The sequence below is a fragment of the Oncorhynchus gorbuscha genome, linkage group LG25, assembly GCF_021184085.1.
Source record: "Oncorhynchus gorbuscha isolate QuinsamMale2020 ecotype Even-year linkage group LG25, OgorEven_v1.0, whole genome shotgun sequence".
Taxonomy (NCBI): Eukaryota; Metazoa; Chordata; class Actinopteri; order Salmoniformes; family Salmonidae; genus Oncorhynchus; species Oncorhynchus gorbuscha.
The window spans coordinates 10,562,400-10,589,207 of NC_060197.1; the positions used below are offsets into that span (position 1 = coordinate 10,562,400).

Below are 26,808 nucleotides of genomic sequence, written 5' to 3' on the forward strand. Positions count from 1 at the left end.
CCGGCCCAAGGAGACGCACTGGGGACCAGATGCGTAGAGCCGGCTTCATGGCATCTGGCTCGACGCTCAATCTAGCCCGGCCGATACGCGGAGCTGGAATATACCGCACCGGGCTATGCACCCGCACTGGGGACACCGTGCGCACCACTGCATAACACGGTGCCTGCCCGGTCTCTCTAGCCCCCCCGGTAACCACAGGAAGTTAGCATAGGTCTCCTACCTAGCGTAGCCCTACTCCCTGTGAGCCCCCCCAATACATTTTTGGGGCCGACTCTCAGGCTTCCATCCGCGTCGCCGTGCTGCCTCCTCATACCAGCGCCTCTACGTTCCGCCTCCAGTTCTTCCTTGGGGCGGCGATATTCTCCAGGCTGAGCCCAGGGTCCTTTACCGTCCAGTTCGTCCTCCCATGTCCATTTCTCCAGGTAGTGCAGCCTCTCCCACTGCAGCTGCTGCTGCTCCTGCTGCTGCTGCCTCTGTTGCCTCTCCTGTGGCTTCTGCCTGTTGACACGCTGCTTGGTCCGTTTGGGGTGGGTGATTCTGTAACGGTTTTCTAGGTGTGAAGGAGAGTCGGACCAAAATGCAGCGTGTAGATTGCGATCCATAATTTAATAAACAAACGTGACACGAATCTAAATACAAACACTACAAAAAACAATAAACGTAACGAAAACCGAAACAGCCTATACGTGTGTAACCTAACACATAGACAGGAACAAGGACACTAAGGACAATCACCCACAAAACACTCAAAGAATATGGCTGCCTAAGTATGGTTCCCAATCAGAAACAACGATAAACACCTGCCTCTGATTGAGAACCACTCCAGACAGCCATAGACTTTGCTAGATCATCCCACTAGCTACAATCCCAATACATACCAAAACCCCAAGATAAAACACACCACAATACAAAAACCCCATGCCACACCCTGGCCTGACCCAAACATGAAGATAAACACAAAATACTTCGACCAGGGTGTGACAGATGGCTGCCATGTGTTTCCTGATGTGACAGTAGAGTAGTGTTTAATGATCCAGTTTCAATGCAAGGCCCCCAGCTAACTTCCTACAATTCTATACATTTTGTCATGGTGCAGAGGAAAACATTTGCATTCTTAAAGCTAAATTCATGCTATCCTATACATTGTGCCACGAGGCAGAGCATTTCCTTCACAGTTTTACAGCCAATTTCCTGTAATTCTATTTTTTTTGTGCCATGGTTTACGACGTGTTCAAACGTTATCTGGGGCCCTTGGGGCTGCAGGGGTGTGTGTTATACCAGTGATACCATCTGTATCTATCTGCCATTCCCCAGCATCTACCACTCGTCAGAAGACAAACTCCATCTGCATTCCTGTGTAGTTCTGATCTACAACTTTGTGAAGTTAGTTTGCTTATTTCAGTTAACTAGTATGTAGTAACTATCTCTGTTTCTGTGTCTGTGTCTCCTGCCCTGCTCTGTTCTGTTCTGTTTTTAGTCTGTGCTTTCTCTCTGTAGTCTGCTGACTGTCACACTGTTGACCTATTCCCTGCTCACCACACACACACACACACACACACACACACACACACACACACACACACACACACACACACACACACACACACACACACACACACACACACACACACACACACACACACACACACACACACACACACACACACACACGGACACGGACACAGACATCATATCTATCTGTGCCATCTTTCTGTGTGATCCATATGTATGGGCCAGTCTTAGTGTATTGCTTTGTATTCATATCTGTTATGCACGTACAGTATGCATAAGTATGTGTGTCTGTGTTTATGTAGCTATACAGTATGTGTGAGATTCCTCTAAGTGTAATAGAAAGTGTAGGGTTTCTGTCTGTACTGTAGCATTGATGAGGACGTGGGTTAGTTGTATTCCACTGTGGTCCTCACAGTTCCCTCATGCCCACCAGCCCAGAGCAGAACAGATCACATGGGAGCCGGGGGGTGGGTTGGGGGGGGGGTTCGGGGAGACAATACCGCCTGTGTGCCGGAGTTTTGCGGGAGGGGGGATCAACCAAGGAGAAGTACTGTATACAATGTATGTGACTGTGTGTGTTACTGTCTGTTACATCCCCCTAGAGGTTGTTGACCCCCCCAGTTGTTGGTTCTAAACGCCTGTGAGCAACTGGGCCGGCAGCTGAGACTGCAGACTGGGTCCCACCAGAGAGAGAGAAATATAGAGCGAGAGAGAGAGAGAGAGAGAGAGAGAGAGAGAGAGAGAGAGAGAGCTCAGTCATCCTCCCTACGCAACAGCAGACCATACAAGTCCTCCGCTGCCCTCACTCCTTTCTCCCACACCCCCTGAGCAGAACACTGGTAACCACTACTTGAATGTAAAATGGGCTGTTAAATCAAATACTCCCTTCGAGAACAATACAGTCTAGTCTATCAATCTACAGTAGGAAACATCCCACAAACTGATTTCCAACATTCAGTCAACACTCCTATAGAACAGAGTATTCCCTTCTTTATCTCCATTACTCTGACTGGGCCCAACCAGGTGACAAATCTAATTCACTTCTGAGCTTTCCTGGCTCAACCTCTAACTCAGGAAAAAGAGAAAGGGAGAAAGGTCCCTTTCTTTCTTGTGTTCTGTTCTTCTTTGTTAGTTACCCAGGCTACTATTCTGTTGGTAGAGAAACACCCCTGGGCCTGTGTTCAAAAAGAGTCTCAGAGTAGACATGCTGATCTAGGATCAGTTTAGCATTTCAGATAATAATAACCATGCTTCTATGTACAGGGGGGGGATCTGATCCTAGGCCAGCACTCTTACTCTGAGACTCTTTGTGAATACAGACCCTGGTGTTCTTGAGGGGCTGGCTCAGGGTTTGGCATGAGGAGAGAGTGCTTGTAACCTGTTCACCATGACAGGGTTATTACCGAGTGGTATACAACGTTTACTTTGGAGACTGCACCATGCCAAACACCCAACCAAGGGGGATGAGAAAGGGGGGAGTTAGGTAGAGCAGCCAGGGAGTAGAGGATTCCTTTTAGGAGAGATGTGAGCTGAATAGAAATGTGATCCAAGACGAAAGTGTGTGGAGGTCTGTTATAGCAACCATGTCCTGGTGTCTGTTTTCTATGGAGTGTTGAGAGATGTGCTCTTACTGACGCTTTAGACACAGAACAGTGAGTGTGTGAGTGTGTGGGTGTATTAGTACATGTCTGTGTGTGTGTGTGTGTGTGTGTGTGTGTGTGTGTGTGTGTGTGTGTGTGTGTGTGTGTGTGTGTGTGTGTGTGTGTGTGTGTGTGTGTGTGTGTGTGTGTGTGTGTGTGTGTGTGTGTGTGTGTGTGTGTGTGTGTGTGTGTGTGTGTGTGTGTGTGTGAGTGTATGCCACATGTTTCGTTACTTGCTGTGTTAGACAGCTCTGGTCACAGCTCTTGAAATGGCTAGGCCCTTCAGTCTTTTATAAGCCACAGGTGATGTGTGTGTGTGTGTGTCTAATTTCCGTGGTCTTTATATAGCACTGGGCCTTTGTAAAGCCCTAAATTACACATCCAACATTTATCCAGCTGCTGGAGCTGACCCCGAGGCCTATTGTGTGTGGCGGAGGAATGCAGCAGGTCGTCAGCTGGCCTGTGTGTTTGTGTGTGTGTTTTTATGTGATTATGTTCGATTTGTGTGTGTGATGATGATGAGGCTGTATGTTGTGTGTGTATCTGTTGGTTGTGCATGCGGGACTGAGTTTGTGTGTGTTTGTGTGTGTGTGTATGTTTGTTTGTGTGTGTGTGTGTGTTTGTGTGTATGTGTGTGTGTGTGTTTGTGTATATGTGTTTGTGTGTTTGTGTGTAGGTGTGTGTGTGTTTGTGTGTGTGTGTATGTTTGTGTGTGTTTGTGTGTGTGTGTGTGATTGTGTGTGTATTTGTGTGTATTTGTGTGACTGTGTGTGTGTGTGTGTGTGTGATTATGTGTGTGATTATGTGTGTGATTATGTGTGTGTGATTATGTGTGTGTGATTATGTGTGTGTGATTATGTGTGTGTGATTATGTGTGTGTGATTATGTGTGTGTATTTGTGTGGTCCTAACCATGATGTAGTCTATGTATCTGTTCGTAGGTTGAACTCTGGGTTTGTATACAGTACTCCTCCCATAATGGCATTTAACAGGGCTTTAATTGATGAGGTGGTGAGAGAGAATAATGACATTTAACAGGGCTTTAATTGATGAGGTGGTGAGAGAGAAGGTGAGGGTTTGGTCAGCTGAAGCTCTCAGTCACAGTTCAGCTCTGCTTTGATTCATAAGGTTGTGGTTATAACTGTTTATTCAGGCCTGGCAGAGATACATGGGGAACCCTAAGCCTGCAGGGGTAATACTCCAGCCAGGTCACCCATGATACAAGTCAGTATTCGACGTCCATCCATGTCTGAGGACGCCGAGAGATGATGTGGAAACCAGCCACTAGGGGCAACAGTGAGCGCTGTTACCTTCAAGTATATTTAGGTTTTGCTATGGTGTTGTGGACAGCGATGGCGGATGGGCGTAAGCATCTGCCTTTGATTCAGTGTGTGTTCGCTTGTCCTGATGTCCCAGTGACAGAGGGAGTGAATAGAGTGAGTGTTCGATAGGAAGTTGTTTTTGAGTTGTTATTTTAAGCCTATCCCAAACCTTAACCCTTATCTTAACCATTCAGAGTTAACACCGAAACCGATTTTGGAGTTAAATGCCTAAACTTAACCTGAAACACTTCGAAATTTGACGTTCGGAACAACTTCGAAATTTGACAATTGAGAAACATAAGATGAACGTCTAATTCTGACGTGAGACTGTGAGAGTTTGTTACTCTGCGTTGGTGCACTAAGTGACTTTGTTTTCTTCTTAGGGATTGAAGTGTTCAATCATACTACTTCAGTGTGTGTCTTATATAAGCATAACCTTTTGACCGTTGTGGCTCTCAAGCCTTCGTTGTTCAGAGAAGCAGAAACGCAATTCATGCCAAGGAAAGTGATTTATCTATGTATATCTGTGTGTGTGTGTGTGTGTGTGTGTGTGTGTGTGTGTGTGTGTGTGTGTGTGTGTGTGTGTGTGTGTGTGTGTGTGTGTGTGTGTGTGTGTGTGTGTGTGTGTGTGTGTGTGTGTGTGTGTGTGTGTGTGTGTGTGTGTGTGTGTGCGTGTGTGTGTGTGTGTGTGTGTATATATGTGTGTGAGTCTGTTAAAAACTGCCCCTGGGAATCCCTCTCCAACAACTGTTTGACATTGGCTCCAGCTGGTGTCTGTGTGCGTGTGTTTTCTTCCTTGGACATTGTCTTTGGGAAATCCTGTGGAAAATGTGAGTCTGAGTGGCTCGCTTCCACACTGTCATTTGTTTTTTTCTGTCTTTCTTTCTCCTGTTGGAGAGATACGGTCACTTTTTCCCTCTCTCTCCGCTCAACTGTCAAACACTCACTCTATCTACTCACTCTATCCACTCAATCTTTCTACTCACTCTAAAGTATCCACTCACTCTATCCACTCACTCTATCCACTCACTCTATCCACTCACTCTATCCACTCACTCTATCCACTCACTCTATCCACTCAATCTTTCTACTCACTCTAAAGTATCCACTCACTCTATCCATTCACTCTATCCACTCAATCTATCTACTCACTCTAAAGTATCCACTCACTCTATCCACTCACTCTATCCACTCACTCTATCCACTCACTCTATCCACTCACTCTATCCACTCACTCTATCCACTCACTCTATCCACTCACTCTATCCACTCACTCTATCCATTCACTCTATCCACTCAATCTATCTACTCACTCTAAAGTATCCACTCACTCTATCCATTCACTCTATCCACTCAATCTATCTACTCACTCTAAAGTATCCATTCACTCTATCCACTCAATCTTTCTACTCACTCTAAAGTATCCACTCACTCTATCCACTCACTCTATCCACTCAATCTATCCACTCACTCTATCCACTCAATCTTTCTACTCACTCTAAAGTATCCACTCACTCTATCCACTCACTCTATCCACTCACTCTATCCACTCACTCTATCCACTCAATCTTTCTACTCACTCTAAAGTATCCACTCACTCTATCCACTCACTCTATCCACTCACTCTATCCACTCACTCTATCCACTCACTCTATCCACTCACTCTATCCATTCACTCTATCCACTCAATCTATCTACTCACTCTAAAGTATCCACTCACTCTATCCATTCACTCTATCCACTCAATCTATCTACTCACTCTAAAGTATCCATTCACTCTATCCACTCAATCTTTCTACTCACTCTATCCACTCAATCTTTCTACTCACTCTAAAGTATCCACTCACTCTATCCACTCAATCTTTCTACTCACTCTAAAGTATCCACTCACTCTATCCACTCACTCTATCCACTCACTCTATCCACTCACTCTATCCACTCACTCTATCCACTCACTCTATCCACTCACTCTATCCACTCAATCTATCTACTCACTCTAAAGTATCCACTCACTCTATCTACTCACTCTAAAGTATCCACTCACTCTATCCACTCACTCTATCCACTCACTCTATCCACTCACTCTATCCACTCACTCTATCCACTCACTCTATCCACTCAATCTTTCTACTCACTCTAAAGTATCCACTCACTCTATCTACTCACTCTAAAGTATCCACTCACTCTATCCACTCAATCTTTCCACTCACTCTAAAGTATCCACTCACTCTATCCACTCAATCTATCTACTCACTCTAAAGTATCCACTCACTCTATCCACTCACTCTATCCACTCACTCTATCCATTCACTCTATCCACTCAATCTATCTACTCACTCTAAAGTATCCACTCACTCTATCCATTCACTCTATCCACTCAATCTATCTACTCACTCTAAAGTATCCATTCACTCTATCCACTCAATCTTTCTACTCACTCTATCCACTCAATCTTTCTACTCACTCTAAAGTATCCACTCACTCTATCCACTCACTCTATCCACTCAATCTTTCTACTCACTCTAAAGTATCCACTCACTCTATCCACTCACTCTATCCACTCACTCTATCCACTCACTCTATCCACTCACTCTATCCACTCACTCTATCCACTCACTCTATCCACTCAATCTATCTACTCACTCTAAAGTATCCACTCACTCTATCTACTCACTCTAAAGTATCCACTCACTCTATCCACTCACTCTATCCACTCACTCTATCCACTCACTCTATCCACTCACTCTATCCACTCACTCTATCCACTCAATCTTTCTACTCACTCTAAAGTATCCACTCACTCTATCCACTCAATCTTTCCACTCACTCTAAAGTATCCACTCACTCTATCCACTCAATCTATCTACTCACTCTAAAGTATCCACTCACTCTATCTACTCACTCTAAAGTATCCACTCACTCTATCCACTCAATCTTTCCACTCACTCTAAAGTATCCACTCACTCTATCTATTCAATCTTTCCACTCACTCTATCCACTCACTCACTCACTCACTCACTCACTCACTCACTCACTCACTCACTCACTCACTCACTCACTCACTCACTCACTCACTCACTCACTCACTCACTCACTCACTCTAAAGTTTCCACTCACTCTATCTATTCAATCTTTCCACTCACTCTATCCACTCACTCACTCACTCACTCACTCACTCACTCACTCACTCACTCACTCACTCACTCACTCACTCACTCTATCCATTCACGCACTCTTTCCACTCACTCTATCCATCCATTCACTAACTTTATCCATTCACTCACTCTATCCACTCACTCTATCCACTCACTCTATCCACTCACTCTATCCACTCACTCACTCACTCACTCACTCACTCACTCACTCACTCACTCACTCACTCACTCTATCCATTCACGCACTCTTTCCACTCACTCTATCCACTCACTCTATCCACTCACTCTATCCATTCACTCACTCTATCCACTCACTCTATCCACTCACTCTATCCATCCACTCACTCGATCCACTCACTCACTCTATCCACTCACTCACTCTATCCACTCACTCTATCCATTCACTCACTATCCACTCACTCTATCCATTCACTCACTCTATCCACTCACTCTATCCACTCACTCTATCCATCCACTCACTCTATCCACTCATTCGATCCATTCACACACTCTTTCCACTCACTCTATCCACTCACTCTATCCACTCACTCTATCCATTCACTCACTCTATCCACTCACTCACTCTATCCACTCACTCACTCTATCCACTCACTCACTCTCTCAACTCACTCTATCTACTCACTCTATCCATCCACTCAGTATCCACTCATTCGATCCACTCACTCGATCCACTCACTCTATCCACTCACTCTATCCACTCACTCTATCCACTCACTCACTCTATCCACTCACTCACTCTATCCACTCACTCTATCTACTCACTCTATCTACTCACTCTATCCATCCACTCACTCGATCCACTCATTCGATCCACTCACTCTATCCACTCACTCTATCCACTCACTCTATCCACTCACTCTATCCACTCACTCACTCTATCCACTCACTCACTCTATCCACTCACTCTATCTACTCACTCTATCCATCCACTCACTCGATCCACTCACTCTATCCACTCACTCTATCCACTCACTCTATCCACTCACTCTATCCACTCAATCTTTCTACTCACTCTAAAGTATCCACTCACTCTATCTACTCACTCTAAAGTATCCACTCACTCTATCCACTCAATCTTTCCACTCACTCTAAAGTATCCACTCACTCTATCCACTCAATCTATCTACTCACTCTAAAGTATCCACTCACTCTATCCACTCACTCTATCCACTCACTCTATCCATTCACTCTATCCACTCAATCTATCTACTCACTCTAAAGTATCCACTCACTCTATCCATTCACTCTATCCACTCAATCTATCTACTCACTCTAAAGTATCCATTCACTCTATCCACTCAATCTTTCTACTCACTCTATCCACTCAATCTTTCTACTCACTCTAAAGTATCCACTCACTCTATCCACTCACTCTATCCACTCAATCTTTCTACTCACTCTAAAGTATCCACTCACTCTATCCACTCACTCTATCCACTCACTCTATCCACTCACTCTATCCACTCACTCTATCCACTCACTCTATCCACTCACTCTATCCCCTCAATCTATCTACTCACTCTAAAGTATCCACTCACTCTATCTACTCACTCTAAAGTATCCACTCACTCTATCCACTCACTCTATCCACTCACTCTATCCACTCACTCTATCCACTCACTCTATCCACTCACTCTATCCACTCAATCTTTCTACTCACTCTAAAGTATCCACTCACTCTATCCACTCAATCTTTCCACTCACTCTAAAGTATCCACTCACTCTATCCACTCAATCTATCTACTCACTCTAAAGTATCCACTCACTCTATCTACTCACTCTAAAGTATCCACTCACTCTATCCACTCAATCTTTCCACTCACTCTAAAGTCCACTCACTCTATCTATTCAATCTTTCCACTCACTCTATCCACTCACTCACTTCTCACTCACTCACTCACTCACTCACTCACTCACTCACTCACTCACCACTCACCACCACCACTCACTCACTCACTCACTCACTCACTCTAAAGTTTCCACTCACTCTATCTATTCAATCTTTCCACTCACTCTATCCACTCACTCACTCACTCACTCACTCACTCACTCACTCACTCACTCACTCACTCACTCACTCACTCACTCACTCACTCACTCACTCATCCCATTCACGCACTCTTTCCACTCACTCTATCCATCCATTCACTAACTTTATCCATTCACTCACTCTATCCACTCACTCTATCCACTCACTCTATCCACTCACTCACTCACTCACTCACTCACTCACTCACTCACTCACTCACTCACTCACTCACTCACTCACTCACTCACTCACTCACTCACTCACTCACTCACTCACTCACTCACTCACTCACTCACTCTATCCATTCACGCACTCTTTCCACTCACTCTATCCACTCACTCTATCCACTCACTCTATCCATTCACTCACTCTATCCACTCACTCTATCCACTCACTCTATCCATCCACTCACTCGATCCACTCACTCACTCTATCCACTCACTCACTCTATCCACTCACTCTATCCATTCACTCACTCGATCCACTCACTCTATCCATTCACTCACTCTATCCACTCACTCTATCCACTCACTCTATCCATCCACTCACTCTATCCACTCATTCGATCCATTCACACACTCTTTCCACTCACTCTATCCACTCACTCTATCCACTCACTCTATCCATTCACTCACTCTATCCACTCACTCACTCTATCCACTCACTCACTCTATCCACTCACTCACTCTCTCAACTCACTCTATCTACTCACTCTATCCATCCACTCACTCGATCCACTCATTCGATCCACTCACTCGATCCACTCACTCTATCCACTCACTCTATCCACTCACTCTATCCACTCACTCACTCTATCCACTCACTCACTCTATCCACTCACTCTATCTACTCACTCTATCTACTCACTCTATCCATCCACTCATTCGATCCACTCATTCGATCCACTCACTCTATCCACTCACTCTATCCACTCACTCTATCCACTCACTCTATCCACTCACTCACTCTATCCACTCACTCACTCTATCCACTCACTCTATCTACTCACTCTATCCATCCACTCACTCGATCCACTCATTCGATCCACTCACTCTATCCACTCACTCTATCCATTCACTCACTCGATCCACTCACTCTATCCATTCACTCACTCTATCCACTCACTCTATCCATTCACTCACTCGATCCACTCACTCGATCCACTCATTCGATCCACTCATTCGATCCACTCACTCTATCCATTCACTCTATCCACTCACTCTATCTATGGGGAATTAGGACAGGGGTACACACACACACACACACACACACACACACACACACACACACACACACACACACACACACACACACACACACACACACACACACACACACACACACACACACACACACACACACACACACACACACTTGAACATAATATGCAGGAAAAAACAGCAGAGTGATTAGATACCACAGCACTGTGCACACAGGACGTGTCTGAAGCAGATAGTGTGAGGCTGTGCGTCGGTCAAATGCTTCCCCAGGAGGAAGTGAACCCATCAGCAGGAAACAAGAGCTGTTCTGTAGTGTTTCCTCATGGAATCCCCCCCCCACTCTGTGGTGCCATCATTGCCACTCCACTAAACTCTGTCTCCTCACTCAACCCTTACACATTACTAGGCTACCACACACACACACACACACACACACACACACACACACACACACACACACACACACACACACACACACACACACACACACACACACACACACACACACACACACACACACACACACACACACACACACACACAATAAGTCTGGATGTCTATGCATTGTGTCTATGTCTGACCATTGCGTACAAACACACACTCAAGCTATACTGTCTTTTCTTCTGTTCTGCACTGATCTAGCTGATATGGGAGGATTCTGTTCCCCTGTTCTTTGAACTGGATTCCAGAAGTCGTTGGAATCATCTGTCTTATTACTTGTCATAGGAAGACAGAAGTGCTTGAGGCTCCTTCTGATCTAGCCCATACCTCAATGGATTCTTCTAGCTGACATTGTCCCCCAGTGAGTAAAAGAGTTGAAAATACTAGTTTTCACTGGGCCTTCTGTTGTTCTGTTCTGGCTCTTACAGGCCAGGTGTCTGAGCTGCATCCGTCTCTTTGTGTTAGTTCTCGATTTGTTAGAGACAGAGCGGACAGATCAGAACACACACACCCATGTCTTCATTACCCTTGAGATCGCATCGCATCAAATCCAATGTTATTTGTCACATGCTTCGTAAACAACAGGTGTAGACTAACAGTGAAATGCTTACTTACAATGCAGAGTTAAAGATAAAGACACAAAATGTAATAAAAAATTATAACTATTGACACATGGAATAAATACACAGTGATTTGGTGGAGTATTGTGAGTGTGCAGTGAGCGTGGTTATATGTCAGCATGTATGTGTGCAAGTGTGTTTCATAGCAACTATAGAGCCATAATAGACTGAAGTAAAGAGTGGAGCAGTGGGGGATCTTTTAGCAATCTGCCAGTCAGAGAGTTCAAATGTTCATAAATGACCAGCATGGTCAAATAATAATAAGGCAGAACAGTTGAAACTGGAGCAGCAGCTGGCTTCTGAAGGGCCGCTGTCCAAACGCCAGCTCTGTCCACCCTACTCACTGCTGACCCTTCACGTCTGTCCATTCTGTTTATGGAGCGAGAGAGAGAGAGAGAGAGAGAGAGAGAGACAGAGCGAGAGAGAGAGACAGAGAGAGCGAGAGAGAGAGAGACAGAGAGAGAGACAGAGCGAGAGAGAGAAACAGAGAGAGCCCAGGAGAGGAGCGGAAAGAATGAGACCTGGACCTAGGGCCAGACACCTTCACATTAACAACAAGGGCTTGTTTTAACACAACCTCTCCTGCGAAGGCTGTACGCCCATTGGAGTGCTACAGTCAGTGTCAGTTTGAGTGGGTTACAGTTTGGCGTTGCCCGGGGTAACCAAACAAACAAACCAATCAGAGCCTTAAAGGTCACTCTGCTCCGACATGGAGGCGAAACAATGGGTTCCGGGCAGAAAGGCCACATTGAAAGGCCACATTGAAAGGCCACATTGAAAGGCCACATTGCCTGCCCCCCCCCCCCCCCCCCCCAGTCCAACTGGAGAGAATGTGTTATGAGTGAAGTTCAGACATCAGGGCTTTGTGTCTCCGAGCAGCGACTTACAACAGGGAACAGGGAGAGAGAGGGAGAGGGGGGGGGGGGGGGGTTGAAAGGAGAGGAAAGAATGAGAGAGGGAGAGACAAACAGGGGGAGGCAAAGGGGGACAGAGTGGGAAAGTGAGACGTGTTAGGGGAGTAACAGAATGTGCCAGAAAGATAAAGAGGAAAATGAAGACAGAGGAAAAGGGAGGAAGGAGAGAGAATTGTGTGATCCAGAGAGAGAGAGAGAGAGAGAGACACAGAGACAGCAAATCATTTTAGCAACTTAGTACTTTTGTGCTTTACTGCTCTAGTGGAGGAACTGAAGTGGGTTAGTGTGAGCTATTGGATGCCCTCTATTCTCACCCTCTGTTCTATTATCTCTCTTGACTCCATGTGGCAGTGTGGTTGGTGAATGGCACAGGATGATTTGAATGGGTGTGGGAGATACACTGCTTATCTCCTGTACAGAGAGTAGATTTTGTAAAGGGTCAGGCCAGGCGCCATGAGACTGAGAGAGGGAGGCATTCAATCACACACTAATGCTTTGGCTCCAGAGACACAGATGCCTCACACACACACAGACACACGCACACACACACACTTGTCGACAGGGCCATATTCATTGTTCCCGTCAATACCCCCCAACCTCAACCTCTGTTTGACCCCTCTGGAAATGATCAGAAAACATTCTCATTCCCCATCCCAGCTCCAGTTTGGAATTCTGTCCCCCTCCTTCTCCCCCCTAACGCACCTTTCCTTTTCCCCAAGCCTTTAAGTCATGTGTTTGTTGTTCTTTCCCACTGTTTGTTCTTCCATGCATGTTGACTTTGATCCTGCTGGATTCCACGACCATGTCATCAGCCCCGTCGGATGTTTGCAAGCTGTTTGTTTGCAGAGTTCAACTTCAAGTTACGAGGAAACATTTTGTTTTGTCGAGTAAGATTAGACGAGGCAGTTTTCCAAGATCAATTCAAAGCAGTGGAGGTGTAGCGGTCCTATATGCGAAGGGTCGTTAACTGTCCAGTAATGTAGAAAAAAAACATTGCAAATTGTCAACATTGCAAGTGATGACAGGGTGACAGCCTTGTTGACAGGCGAGACTACTGAGCCAGGGAGTCTGGGTAATGTCCCCTCCCAATACAGTAGGACACACATGAATGCACGCACTGACCATTCTGATGCAGTCCTATAGGAATGTCCCTGTTCAAGCCAGGATGCTCTCACCATAGACTCAGATCCTACACACCCCAGTGCCGGAAATATCAGGCTTTCAAATGTTGGACCTGGACCAAACCACTGAAGGGATTGAATCGCTCTCTCTTATCGCATGTGTGTGTGAATGTTTGTGTGTGTGCATATGTGTGTTTAGTACTCTCTTAGGAGTGCTGAAGGAGAAGTGTCAGACTGGGAGAGTGTGAATGTAAAGTCCTGCCTTTTTTAAACGGGCACAGTATACCTGAGGGGTCTTCTCTTTCTGGTGTTTTGCTGGTGCAGTAATATCACTCTGCAGGGTTCGTTAGTGCTGATCTGCTCTCAGCACCTTGCAAGCTAAATGAAACACGAAACTGCCCCCTCACTGAGCCAAAATGGAGACCATCAGCCAAAGATATCAATCTTTCTACATCTGTCCTAGCTCTCAATATCACTCCCCCTAGCCTACCACTTCCACTAACCTCAAACTCCCCCAACTACTGTAATCTCCTATCCCTACACCAGAGGAAGCTGGTGGGAGGAGCTCTAGGAGGACAGGCTCTTTGTAATGGCTAGAATGGAAAACTTGACTTCCATATGTTTGATCTGTATGATACAGTTCCATTTATTCCACTCCAGCCATTATAATGAGCCCGTCCTCCTATAGCTTCTCACACCAGCCTCCTCGCCCCCACACCTGTATACCCCAACAGTGCCTCTACCCAGTCCTCCAATTCAAAACCTCTTTCCCTTCTTTCCCTTATGGTCCAAGCCCAAACTACTAGCCATCCCTACCTACAACTCCACTCCCCTACCCCCTTAACCCCCTCCACCCTCACATCACCTCCCCACCAACCCCCAACCTTACACCCCCTGTACTTATTTGACTGAACCAACTCATGGATAAGGCTGTTGTGGGAACCGTATCACCGTCACACCGGTGGTCATGAGTCACGAAGGCAGTCAAATTCCACGTGACCATTTAGTCACGGTAAATAGACTTCTCCATGCTCTGATGCTGCTGATGGTCATTAGTATGATGGTCATTAGACTACCAAACTTGCTAACTGCCTGGTACTCAGCACTCTATTGTCCCTCTAATCACTCTGACATCGATGCAAATGTATTCAAAATAAGAATCAAATTCTTCATGAGAGCCCATGAGCTAATGTCCCATAAGCCCAGGCCTCAGGCCTATATGCTTTTATAAGGTTTGTTCATCGACTACAGCTCAGCATTTAACACCATAGTACCCTCCAAACCTGGGTCTCGACCCCGCCCGATGCAACTGGGTCCTGGACTTCCTGACGGACCGCCCCCAGGTGGTGAGGGTAGGTAATAACAATCTCCACCCCACTGATTCTCAACACTGGGGCCCCACAAGGGTGTGTTCTCAGACCTCTCCTGTACTCCCTGTTCACCCACGACTGCGTGGCCATGCACACCTCCAACTCAATCATCAAGTTTGCAGACGACACTACAGTGGTAGGCTTGATTACCAACAATGACGAGACGGCCTACAGGGAGGAGGTGAGGTCCCTCGGAGTGTGATGTCAGGAAAATAACCTCACACTCAACGTCAACAAAAATGATCGTGGACTCCAGGAAACAGCAGAGGGAGCACCCCCCCTATCCACATCGATGGGACAGTAATGGAGAGGGTCGTAAGTTAAATTCCTCGGCATACACATCACGGACAAACTGAATTGGTCCACCCACACAGACAGTGTGGTGAAGAAGGCGTAGCAGAGCCTCTTCAACCTCAGGAGGCTGAAGAAATTTGGCTTTTCACCAAAAACACTCACAAACTTTTACAGATGCACAATCTGTCGGGCTGTATCACTGCCTGGCATGGCAACTGCTCCGCCCACAAGCGTAAGGCTCTCCAGAGGGTAGTGAGGTCTGCACAATGCATCACCGGGAGCAAACTACCTACCCTCCAGGACACCTACATCACATTCTTATTCATTCTTTTACACATGTGTGTATAAAGTAGTTGTTGTGAAATTGTTAGGTTAGAGTACTCGTTGGATATTACTGCATTGTCGGAACTAGAAGCACAAGCATTCCGCTACACTCGCATTAACATCTGCTGACCATGTGAATGTGACAAATACGATTTGATTTGATCCAATGTAGCCAAATAACTTAGAATTAAGCACATAAGTCCACTTTACAAGGGGTGTAGAGTTTAACTGGCATATATAAGCCGTTTCAAGTTTGGGGAAGATCATTTTCACCATACCAAATACCTTCATAATAAACCTTCATAATAAAAGTAATAAAAGTATAATTGCATTTGTGGTCACTTTTGATAATGGTGTTTTCCTCTAATGGAACATTCGTGTTTATAGCCTACTGTCATGTGTTCCCTCTCCGGCCTCGAGGTCACCAGGTTCTCGTTATGGCGCACTCCTGTCCCTCACCTGGACTCCAGAGCGTTATGCGTATAATGACACTCACCTGGACTCCATCACCTCCTTGATTACCTGCCCTTTATATGTCTCTCCCTTTGGTTTCTTCCCCAGTCGTCATTGTTTCTGTTTCATTGTCGGTGCGCTGTTCATGTTTCTTGTTTTGTTCATTTATTTCTTAAATGTCTTCACTCCCTGAACTTGCTTCCCGACTCTCAGCGTACATCGCTACACCTACTACCGTGTGCGCATTGCTGCGCTTATAATGTGAATAAAGAACCTAATAGTTTAGCAACATTTTGATCTGTTGTGTCAGCACATTGCATAACAAATGTGGTTGTATTCATTTGGGATCTATCACATCCCACAATTTCCCCAGAATGCAGTATGTTTGGAATATTTATTCCAAATGAATAGGTGGACCTTTGTACTATGGGGGAATAGTATATTGACATAGGCTAGTGCTTTTGCTGTTCGTTAGGGCTACTCATATTGTTGGCTGACAAAAGGTTAATGTGGACAGTTCTTCCAATATCTTCAATATGCACCTCGAAACTGGATGAGTGTGTGAGGGATCATCCAACCAGACAAGACAAATGGATAGCCGCCGGAAGGGAAGCTTAAATATCAGTATTATGAAGACGGTGACTGAGGAGTCCTAGAGTGATACCATTGTCTAATCCCCCCCCCACACACATCTCCCCCTGCCGCCTTATATGTGATCTCCGTGGTGATCACCGTGGCGATAAGGCCGGGACAGCCAGGGTCTCATAAGAGCAGAGTAAACACACAACACACTGTTTCTCTTTAGAACAGACCAATCAGATGGCAGGTGTGTGTGCGGTAGAGGCCCCACACAAGGGGTTAGGGCTAGACCTAACCTGCTCCCCAGTTTGTGAGTTAAGTTGTAACTGTATATGGAAGAGGGCGTAGCCCTTTCCTCCAATCAAATGACCTAGTGGCCTCATGGGTGGAATGTTATTAATATTTTAATAAGCTGCTGAAAATCTGGTGTTTCTATATCAAGCGGTTTTGATATATTTTAGTGGTCTGTGATGTAAATAAAGTGTAATATTAGGATGCAAACTCAAAATTGAATACATTTGAACTCTATATCATACATGGTACAGGTGTCTCCTTTTTTGACCCCCAACAATGTGTGTGAGGTGTATAGTTTTGTTTTATAGTAGATTTGTTTAAGACTACCAGGAAACACTCGATGTGACCCTAATTTAGCCCACTGCAGTAAAAGGTTAAACTCGAGTTACCTGGGGAGACAATTTATAGAGGCCAGTATTGCTTTCATGGGAGTATTGCTTTTTTTGCACAATACCTTCAGTCTATTACTATGTTCTTTATTCAGTATTAGTACCTTAGTAAATGACCTGACCTTAACCCTCCCCTCTCTCCCACTTTACAGACAGTAAGGCCATCGTGGATGGGAACCTGAAGCTTATCCTGGGTCTGATCTGGACTCTGATCCTGCACTACTCCATCTCAATGCCCATGTGGGAGGACGAAGACGATGAGGACGCCAAGAAGCTGACCCCCAAGCAGAGGCTGCTGGGATGGATCCAGAACAAGGTGCCCCAGCTGCCCATCAACAACTTTCACCGTGACTGGAGGGACGGCAAGGCCCTGGGAGCCCTGGTTGACAACTGTGCCCCAGGTGAGAGCTGATCCAGGATCTGTGACTCATTCTGTTTTCCTTGGCTTGGAGCTGACTCAGAAACAGTTTAGTGTTAGTTAATTAGACTAGATGGATGGCAAAGCCCTGGGAGCACTGATTGACAACTGTGCCTGAGGTAAGGCATTGAGGAGCAGTTTGAGTGCAGATTGTCAATCTGTAGGAACTGTAAGAGTTTTGTAAGAGCTGATCCAAGATCTGTGCATCATATGTTTCATTTGTTGACAATAGTCTTCCAGGTTGTAACTCATTAGAGAGCTGTTTGAGGGTTGATTAATCATCCATAGTATTCACTGGAACAACACTAAACACTAACCTTAGCCATCATTCCAAGTATGTGTCACAGAAGTTCCAGAGAAACTCCAGTGTTTTTGAAACAGTCTTGTTGAAACACCAAGCCTAATGAGACCAGGTCAGGGGTAAGGGTTATGTACGTTCAGGGCTGACTAACTGGTTGATATAAAATGTTGAAATGGTGCCGGAAGAAATGGTAGCAGTTTTACGGAAACCTAACCATGTAATGGTTGTCGTCTTCCTCTTCTGAGGAGGAGTAGGAAATATCGGACCAATGTGCAGCGTGGTAAGTGTTCGTCATATTTATTCCACTGAACACAGAAAACAAACGAATAAAGGAAAACCCAAACAGTCCCGTATGGTGAAAACACTGAAACAGAAAATAACCACCCACAAACAAGAGTGGGAAAACAAGGCTACCTAAGTATGGTTCTCAATCAGACACAACGATTGACAGTTGCCTCTGATTGGGAACCATACCAGGCCAAACACATAGAAATATAAACACAAGAACAAAACATAGAATGCCCACCCCAACTCACGCCCTGACCAACCTAAAATAGAGACATACAAAAGGACCTAAGGTCAGGACGTGACAAACCAATTATGCTATTATGTGTTTTTTTTCATGTTATTTGTAACTTATTTTGTACATAATGTTTCTGCCACCGTATCTTACCGCAAAAAAATAGCTTCTGGATATCAGGAGAGCAATCACTTACCTCACCTTGGATAAGACAACGCCTTTTCCTTCAACAAGCAGTACGCACAGGATGTACTTCGAACACCCGACATGGCCAAAATCCCTGTCATTGGCAAGAGAAAGAGACACGGGAACAGAGGACACAGAGCGGGGTGCCTCATAAGGATCCACAGAAGGCGACTGGGAAGCTGCCGCTATGTCAATATTACTTGCCAAAGTGCTATGATTGGACAATAAATTAGACGAGGTATGATCACAAATATCCTACCAACGGGACATCAGAAACAGAATCGTGGCTGAATGATGACATGGATATTTAGCTTGTGGGATATACGCTATTGATAGAATAGCACACTCCGGTAAAACGAGGGGGGGGGGGTGATCTGTGTATATTTGTAAACAAAAGCTGCTGCACGAAATCTAGGAAGTGTCTAGATTTTGCTCTCCTGAAGTAGAGTATCTTAAGATAAGCTGTAGACCACACTATTTGCCAAGAGAGTTTTCATCCACACTTTTCATGACTGTTTATTTACCACCACAGACGGATGCTGGCAGTAAGACTGCACTCAGTCAGCTGTATGAGGAAATAAGCAAACAGGAAACCGCTCACCTAGAGGCGGCGCTCCTAGTTGCCGGGAATTTTAATGCAGAGAAACTTAAAATCAGTTTTACCTAATTTCCATCAACATGCTAAATGCGCAAAATTCTAGATCACCTGTACTCCACACAGAGACGCATACAAAGCTGTCACTTGCCCTCCATTTGGTAAATCGGACCACAATTCTATCCTCCTGATTCCTGTTTACAAGCTATATTTAAAGCAGGAAGCACCAGTGACTCTGTCTATAAAAAAGTGGTCAGATAAAGCAGATGCTAAACTACAGGACTGTTTTGCACAGAATGGAACATGATTTGGGATTCCTCCGATGGCATTGAGGAGTACACCACATCAGTCACTGGCTTTATTTATAAGTGCATCGAGGACGTCGTCCCCACAGTGACCGTACATACATACCCCAACCAGAAGCCATGGATTACAGGCAACATTCGTACTGAGCTAAAGGGTAGAGCTGCCACTTTCAAGGTGCGGGACTCTAACCCAGAAGCGTATAAGAAATCCCGCTATGCCCTCTGACCAACCATCAAACAGGCGCCAGTATAGGGCTAAGATTAAATCGTACTTCCGATGCTCTTCTTATGTGGCTGGGCCTGCAAAGTATTACAGACTACAAAGGGAAGCACAGCCGCGAGCTGCCCAGTGACACAAGCCTACCAGACGAGCTAAATCACTTTTATGCTCGAGGCAAGCAACACTGAGGCATGCATGAGAGCATCAGCTGATCTGGACGACTGTGTGATCACGCTCTCCGTAGCCGACGTGAGAAAGACCTTTAAAAAGGTCAACATTCACAAGACTGCGGGGCCATACGGATTACCAGGATGTGTGCTCCGGGCATGTGCTGACCAACTGGCAGGTGTCTCCACTGACATTTTCAACATGTCCCTTACTGAGTCTGTAATACCAACATGTTTCAAGCAGACCATCATAGGCTTTGTGCCCAAGAATACTAAGAATACTAAAGATACCAAGAATACTAAGGCAACCTGCCTAAATGACTACAGACCCGTAAGCACTCACGTCTGTAGCCATGAAGTGTTTTGAAAGTCTGGTAATGGCTCACATCAACACCATTATCCCAGACACCCTAGACCCACTCCAATTTGCATACCATCCAAACAGATCCACAGATGATGCACTCAACTATCTATTGCACTCAACTGCCCTTTCCCACCTGGACAAAAGGAACACCTACGAGAGAATGCTATTCATTGACTACAGCTCAGCGTTCAACACCATAGTGCCCTCAATGCTCATCACTAAGCTAAGGACCCTGGAACTAAACACCTCCCTCTGCAACTGGATTCTGGACTTCCTGACGGGGCACCCCCAGGTGGTGAGGGTAGGTAGCATCACGTCCGCCACACTGATCCTCAACACTGGAGCCCCTTGGGTGCATTCTCAGTCCCCTCCTGTACTCCCTGTTCACCCACGACTGTGTGGCTAGGCGCGACTCCAACACCATCATTAAGTTTGCGGATGACACAACAGTGGTGGGCGTGATCACCGACAATGACGATACAGCCTATAGTGAGGTCAGAGACCTGGCCGAATGGTGCCAAAGGAGATGATTGTGGACTACAGGAAAAGGAGGACCAAGCACGCCCCATCCTCTCCGACGAGGCTGTAGTGGAGCAGGTTGAGAGCTTCAAGTTCCTTGGTGTCCACATCACCAACAAACTAGAATGGTCCAAACACACCAAGACAGTCGTGAAGAGGGCACGACAAAACCTATTCCCCCTCAGGAAACTAAAATCCTCAAATGGTTCTACAGCTGCAACATCGAGAGCATCCTGACTGGTTGCATCACTGCCTGGTAAGGCAACTGCTCGGCCTCTGACCTCAAGGCACTACAGAGTGTACAGCCCTGTACATCACTTGGGCTATGCTGCCTGCCATCCAGGACCTCTACCTACACCAGGCGGTGTCAGAGGAAAGCCCTAAAATGGTCAAAGACCCCAGCCACCCCAGTCATAGAATGTTCTCTCTTCTACCGCATGGCAAGCGGTACCGGAGCGCCAAGTCTAGGACCAAATGGCTTCTCAACAGTTTTTACCCCCAAGCCATAAGACTCTTGAACAAGTAATCAAATGGCTACCCGGACTCTATGTATTGTGTCCCATCCCACCACCCACCAACCCCTATTTTACGCTGCTGCTACTCTCTGTTTATCGTATACGCATAGTACATGTACATAGTATCTCAATTAGCCCGACTAACCGGCGCCTGTATATAGCCACTGTCTTTTTACAGTTGTATTCATTTCTTTACTTATCTATTGTTCACCTAATACCTATTTTTTACTTACAGGTTTTTACAAAGCCTTTGGCACTCATTTCAGAACCTTGTGTTCATTTTTCAAAACTCTGGACACAAAACTCAAAACGGTCATGACTTGTAACACAGGCTGTCCAATGTTCAAAACATTGCATTGTGCATTCATATCTTTAAAGAAACCTTGCACTTGCAGAATCATTGGTTCAAATAACTCATTTATCATGAAATACCATAGGAACATTAATTTATATCTCCCACACAAGATACCGATAGTTTCACTGTGTAGTTGCTCGTTCAATCATTAAATATTGTAGTACAAAACATGTGATACATGTTTCATTATAGTACAACACATAAGTACATCACTGTAAAAGGACTAGTAAAGAGAATACTACAGACTGTCACGTTCGTCAAATGGAGGAGACCAAGGCGCAGCGTAAGATGAATACATACTTTTAGTGAAGATGAAGAACACTTAACAAACTATACAAAACAAACGTGAAGCTATAATAATACTAGTGCAGACACAGGCAACTAGACATAGACAATAACACATGAAATACCCAAAGAAGATGGCTGCCTAAATATGATTCCCAATTAGAGACAACGATATACAGCTGCCTCTAATTAAGAACCAATCTAGGCAACCATAGACATACATAAACACCTAAATAGTAAACGACTCCATAAACCTACAAAACCCCTAGACAGTACAAAACACATACATCACCCATGTCACACCCTGACCTAACCAAAACAATAAAGAAAACAAGGAATACTAAGGTCAGGGCGTGACAGTACCCCCCCAAAAAAATATGTGGACTCCCGACCGCACACCTAAACCTGTATGGGAGGGTGTGGGTGGGCATGACTCCGAGGTGGCAGTTCTGGCTCAGGACGTGGACCCCGCTCCACTTCACCCTTACTTAATGTCTCTGGAGCGGGAACCCTCACCGCTGACCACGGATTAGAGGACTCCACTGGACTGATGGTCGAGTCTGGAGTGAGTGGCACCTCTGGATTGGAGGGAGACTCTGGCGGATCTGGACTGGAGGGAGACTGGCGGATCCGGACTGGAGGGAGACTCTGGCTGATCCGGACTGGAGGGAGACTCTGGCGGATCCGGGCTGGAGGGAGACTCTGGCTGATCCGGACTGGAGGGAGACTCTGGCGGATCCGGGCTGGAGGGAGACTCTGGCGGATCCGGGCTGGAGGGAGACTCTGGCGGATCTGGACTAGTAGGTTCCGGGCTGCGACCCGTCGTGGTAGGTTCCGGTCTGCGGCCTGTCGTGGTAGGTTCCGGTCTTCGGGACTACCATAGAGCACAACATCAATGAGGAGATCCTATTCAAGGTGTGGATGTGGGCGCTAAGTATGAATGGATGAGGCCAAAAAGCATACAAGCTGCATTCAGTACGCAATATTCCTGAACTGCACCACATCAGAGAAGGGGAGTCCGAGCTGAACCAGAATGAGATGTGTGTCTTCCGTATGCTCTCCCCTACCATCCCTAACTCTTCATCAGAACCAGCCGTTTCGTCATTAGAAAACTCTCTAATGAGAGAAGAATGAGGGAAAGGGAGAGGAGGAGGATGAGGAAGAGGAGTGTAGGGGGGTAACCAAAAAACACAGACATTTCAAATCAAATCAAATCAAATCAAATCAAATGTTATTGGTCACATACACATGGTTAGCAGATGTTAGTGCGAGTGTAGCGAAATGCTTGTGCTTCTAGTTCCGACAATGCAGTAATATCCAACAAGTAATCTAGCTAACAATTCCAAAACTACTACCTTATAGACACAAGTGTAAGGGGATAAAGAATATGTACATAAAGATATATGAATGAGTGATGGTACAGAGCGCATAGGCAAGATACAGTAGATGGTATTGAGTGCAGTATATACATATGAGATGAGTATGTAAACAAAGTGGCATAGTTAAAGTGCCTAGTGATACATGTATTACATAAGGATGCAGTAGTTTAGTTTAGTTTAGTTTATTTTATTTTTACAGGGACAGTGCACATTAATCAACGTTTCAGTAAAAGTGCCGGTTTTAGCCAGCCGGCTAATTTTCAACCGCAGTCCCTGGGCAGGTTATTAAAAACAATTACAATATAGACAATAGCACCATAGAACAAGCAAGACATAGCATACAGACAGAGCAACATAGAACAAAAAGCAGCAAAAAAATAATAATAAAAGCAACGAAGTGTTTCCACACCTCACAAGCTACAGACAACAGACAACATGGAAAGCGGCAACACACAGCTAGGGACCATGTTCACAAATCTGATTGACCTTTAGCCAGGTCTTCAAGCATTTTGTGAAAGTGTGATATGTGGTGCAGTTATGTGTGTCTGATGGCAGTGTATTCCAGACATGGGAAGCTCTCACAGAGAATGCAGATTTACTAAAGGTGCTTTTCCTTAGGGGAACTATACAGTCACCTCTCATGGCAGACCTTGTGGATCTACTGCCATATGTCTGGGTTTTCTGTTTAACAAAAATATTGAGTGGAGGGGGAGCCAGGCCATTTAGGATCTTGAATACAAGACATGCGTCGGTGTATTGCACAAGATTTTCCCAACTCAAGAGCTCATGCTTTCTAAGGATGTGACAATGATGATGGCTATTGGGCTTCCTATCAAGCACTTTGAGAGCCTGTTTGTAGACAGACTGAATAGGTTTTAATGTTGTACAGCAAGCTTGGGCCCAACTAGTCAAGCAGTATGTTAATTGGGGGAGTATCATAGAATTGAAGTACAGTTTTGCTACCTCTGTAGTCAAACAATTTCGTATAAATCGGAAATTAGCTAGGTTGAATTTGGTTATTTGAATTACCTTTTTCACATGCTTTTTAAAAGAGAGGTTGGAATCAAGTATGATGCCAAGGTACTTAAAATCGGATACCACCTGGAGCTTCTCCCCTGACACATAGACATCTGGCTCAGTAGCATCTGTTGCCCTCTTTGTGAAGAACATGCAAACAGTTTTTTTCACATTGAGATGCAAACACGAGTCACTGAGCCACTTTGTAACCTGGACCATTACAGTAGTGAGTTCTTGTGCAGCTTGTTGTTTGCTCTTTGCATGCACATATATCACTGTATCATCTGCATACATTTGAACTTCAGACCCAGTACAGACAGAAGGCAGATCATTAATGTACAGGCTGAACAGGAGGGGCCCCAGTATTGACCCTTGGGGCATGCCCACATCATAGCTACGAGTGGGCGACAGCTCATTGCTCACTCTGACACACTGAGTTCTGCCTTCAAGGTATGATTTCATCCATCTCAAGGCATCAGGGGAAAAGTTGAACAGTAGATGATATAGAGTACAGTATATACGTATACATATGAGATGAATAATGTAGGGAACATTATATTAGGTAGCATTGTTTAAAGTGGCTAGTGATATATTTTACATAATTTCCCATCAATTCCCATTATTAAAGTGGCTGGAGTTGAGTCAGTGTGTTGGCAGCAGCCATTCAATGTTAGTGGTGGCTGTTTAACAGTCTGATGGCCTTGAGATAGAAGCTGTTTTTCAGTCTCTCGGTCCCAGCTTTGATGCACCTGTACTGACCTCGCCTTCTGGATGATAGTGGGGTGAACAGGCAGTGGCTCGGGTGGTTGTTGTCCTTGATGATCTTTATGGCCTTCCTGTGACATCTGGTGGTGTAGGTGTCTTGGAGGGCAGGTAGTTTGCCCCCGGTGATGCGTTGTGCAGACCTCACCACCCTCCGGAGAGCCTTACGGTTGTGAGCGGAGCAGTTGCCGTACCAGGCGGTGATACAGCCCGACAGGATGCTCTCGATTGTGCATCTGTAGAAGTTTGTGAGTGCTTTTGGTGACAAGCCGAATTTCTTCAGCCTCCTGAGGTTGAAGAGGCGCTGCTGTGCCTTCTTCACGATGCTGTCTGTGTGGGTGGACCAATTCAGTTTTGTCTGTGATGTGTACGCCGAGGAACTTAAAACTTACTACCCTCTCCAAATCACCAAACCACAGAGAGATAGTGCATAGCCGGTAATTAGAGATCAGGGTCGTCAGGGCCTAGCCAGGTGGACTTGCCCGACATCTGCCCTAGATAGAGTGATCCCTGCTGGGGAAGGTTTCATAACTCTAGGCTTGGCTCTCTCGGTGAAGGCCTCTACTAACTTGGACTAGGCTCCTGGCAGGCAGTAGGGCTTTCTAAGATATGGTTCCAAGGCAAACTCAGACTGACCTTGGGTCAGTAGACACATCTTGTTCAACAGAGCCACTAATCCTGTGTTTGTACAAATGGTGTGAGACCAGATGAGTGGAATGGCATTAATAGGTTCACAGAGTTAGTTACTCCAGAGAAATGAAGCCAAGAACTGAGGTGCGTCTTTTTGTTTACTGAGTGTCTGTATGTGTGTATAGGTGTTTTGTCTTTTGTAGGTGTGTGAGTGTGCGTGTGCATGTGAGAGAGAGCCGTTGTGTGAATGTGTGTGCTTTATTTGTTTTCATGTGTTTGCATGCTTCTGCTCAGGCAGGAAGTTGAGAAGTGTGTTGGAGGGGGGCTAAGGTGGGTGAACAATAAACAAACAACGACTCCATTCTCCCACATACTGAACCTGTCTAATTCACTTACCCAGAGCAGCGGGGTCACGGAGCGGGTGTGTGGGTGCGTGTGCGTTTGTACTTTACATGTGAATGTATGGTGTACGTGCCTAATCGTGAGTGTGTGTGTGTGGTCGTGTGTGTGCACATTTAGGTTTTTCAGAGTAAGTGTGTGTTTATTGTCTAGGTGTCTGTATTAGCAGTGTTT

The 26,808-nt window shown here is 45.5% G+C and overlaps 1 protein-coding gene across 1 annotated transcript in view; it reads left to right on the forward strand.

Annotated features, from left to right (window-relative positions):
- LOC124013603 (filamin-C-like) overlaps window positions 1–26,808 on the forward strand; it is a 103,274-nt gene that overhangs the window by 20,114 nt on the left and 56,352 nt on the right. The window contains 1 exon segment of the mRNA XM_046327920.1: window positions 17,850–18,098. Coding sequence (XP_046183876.1) covers window positions 17,850–18,098 — 249 coding nt within the window.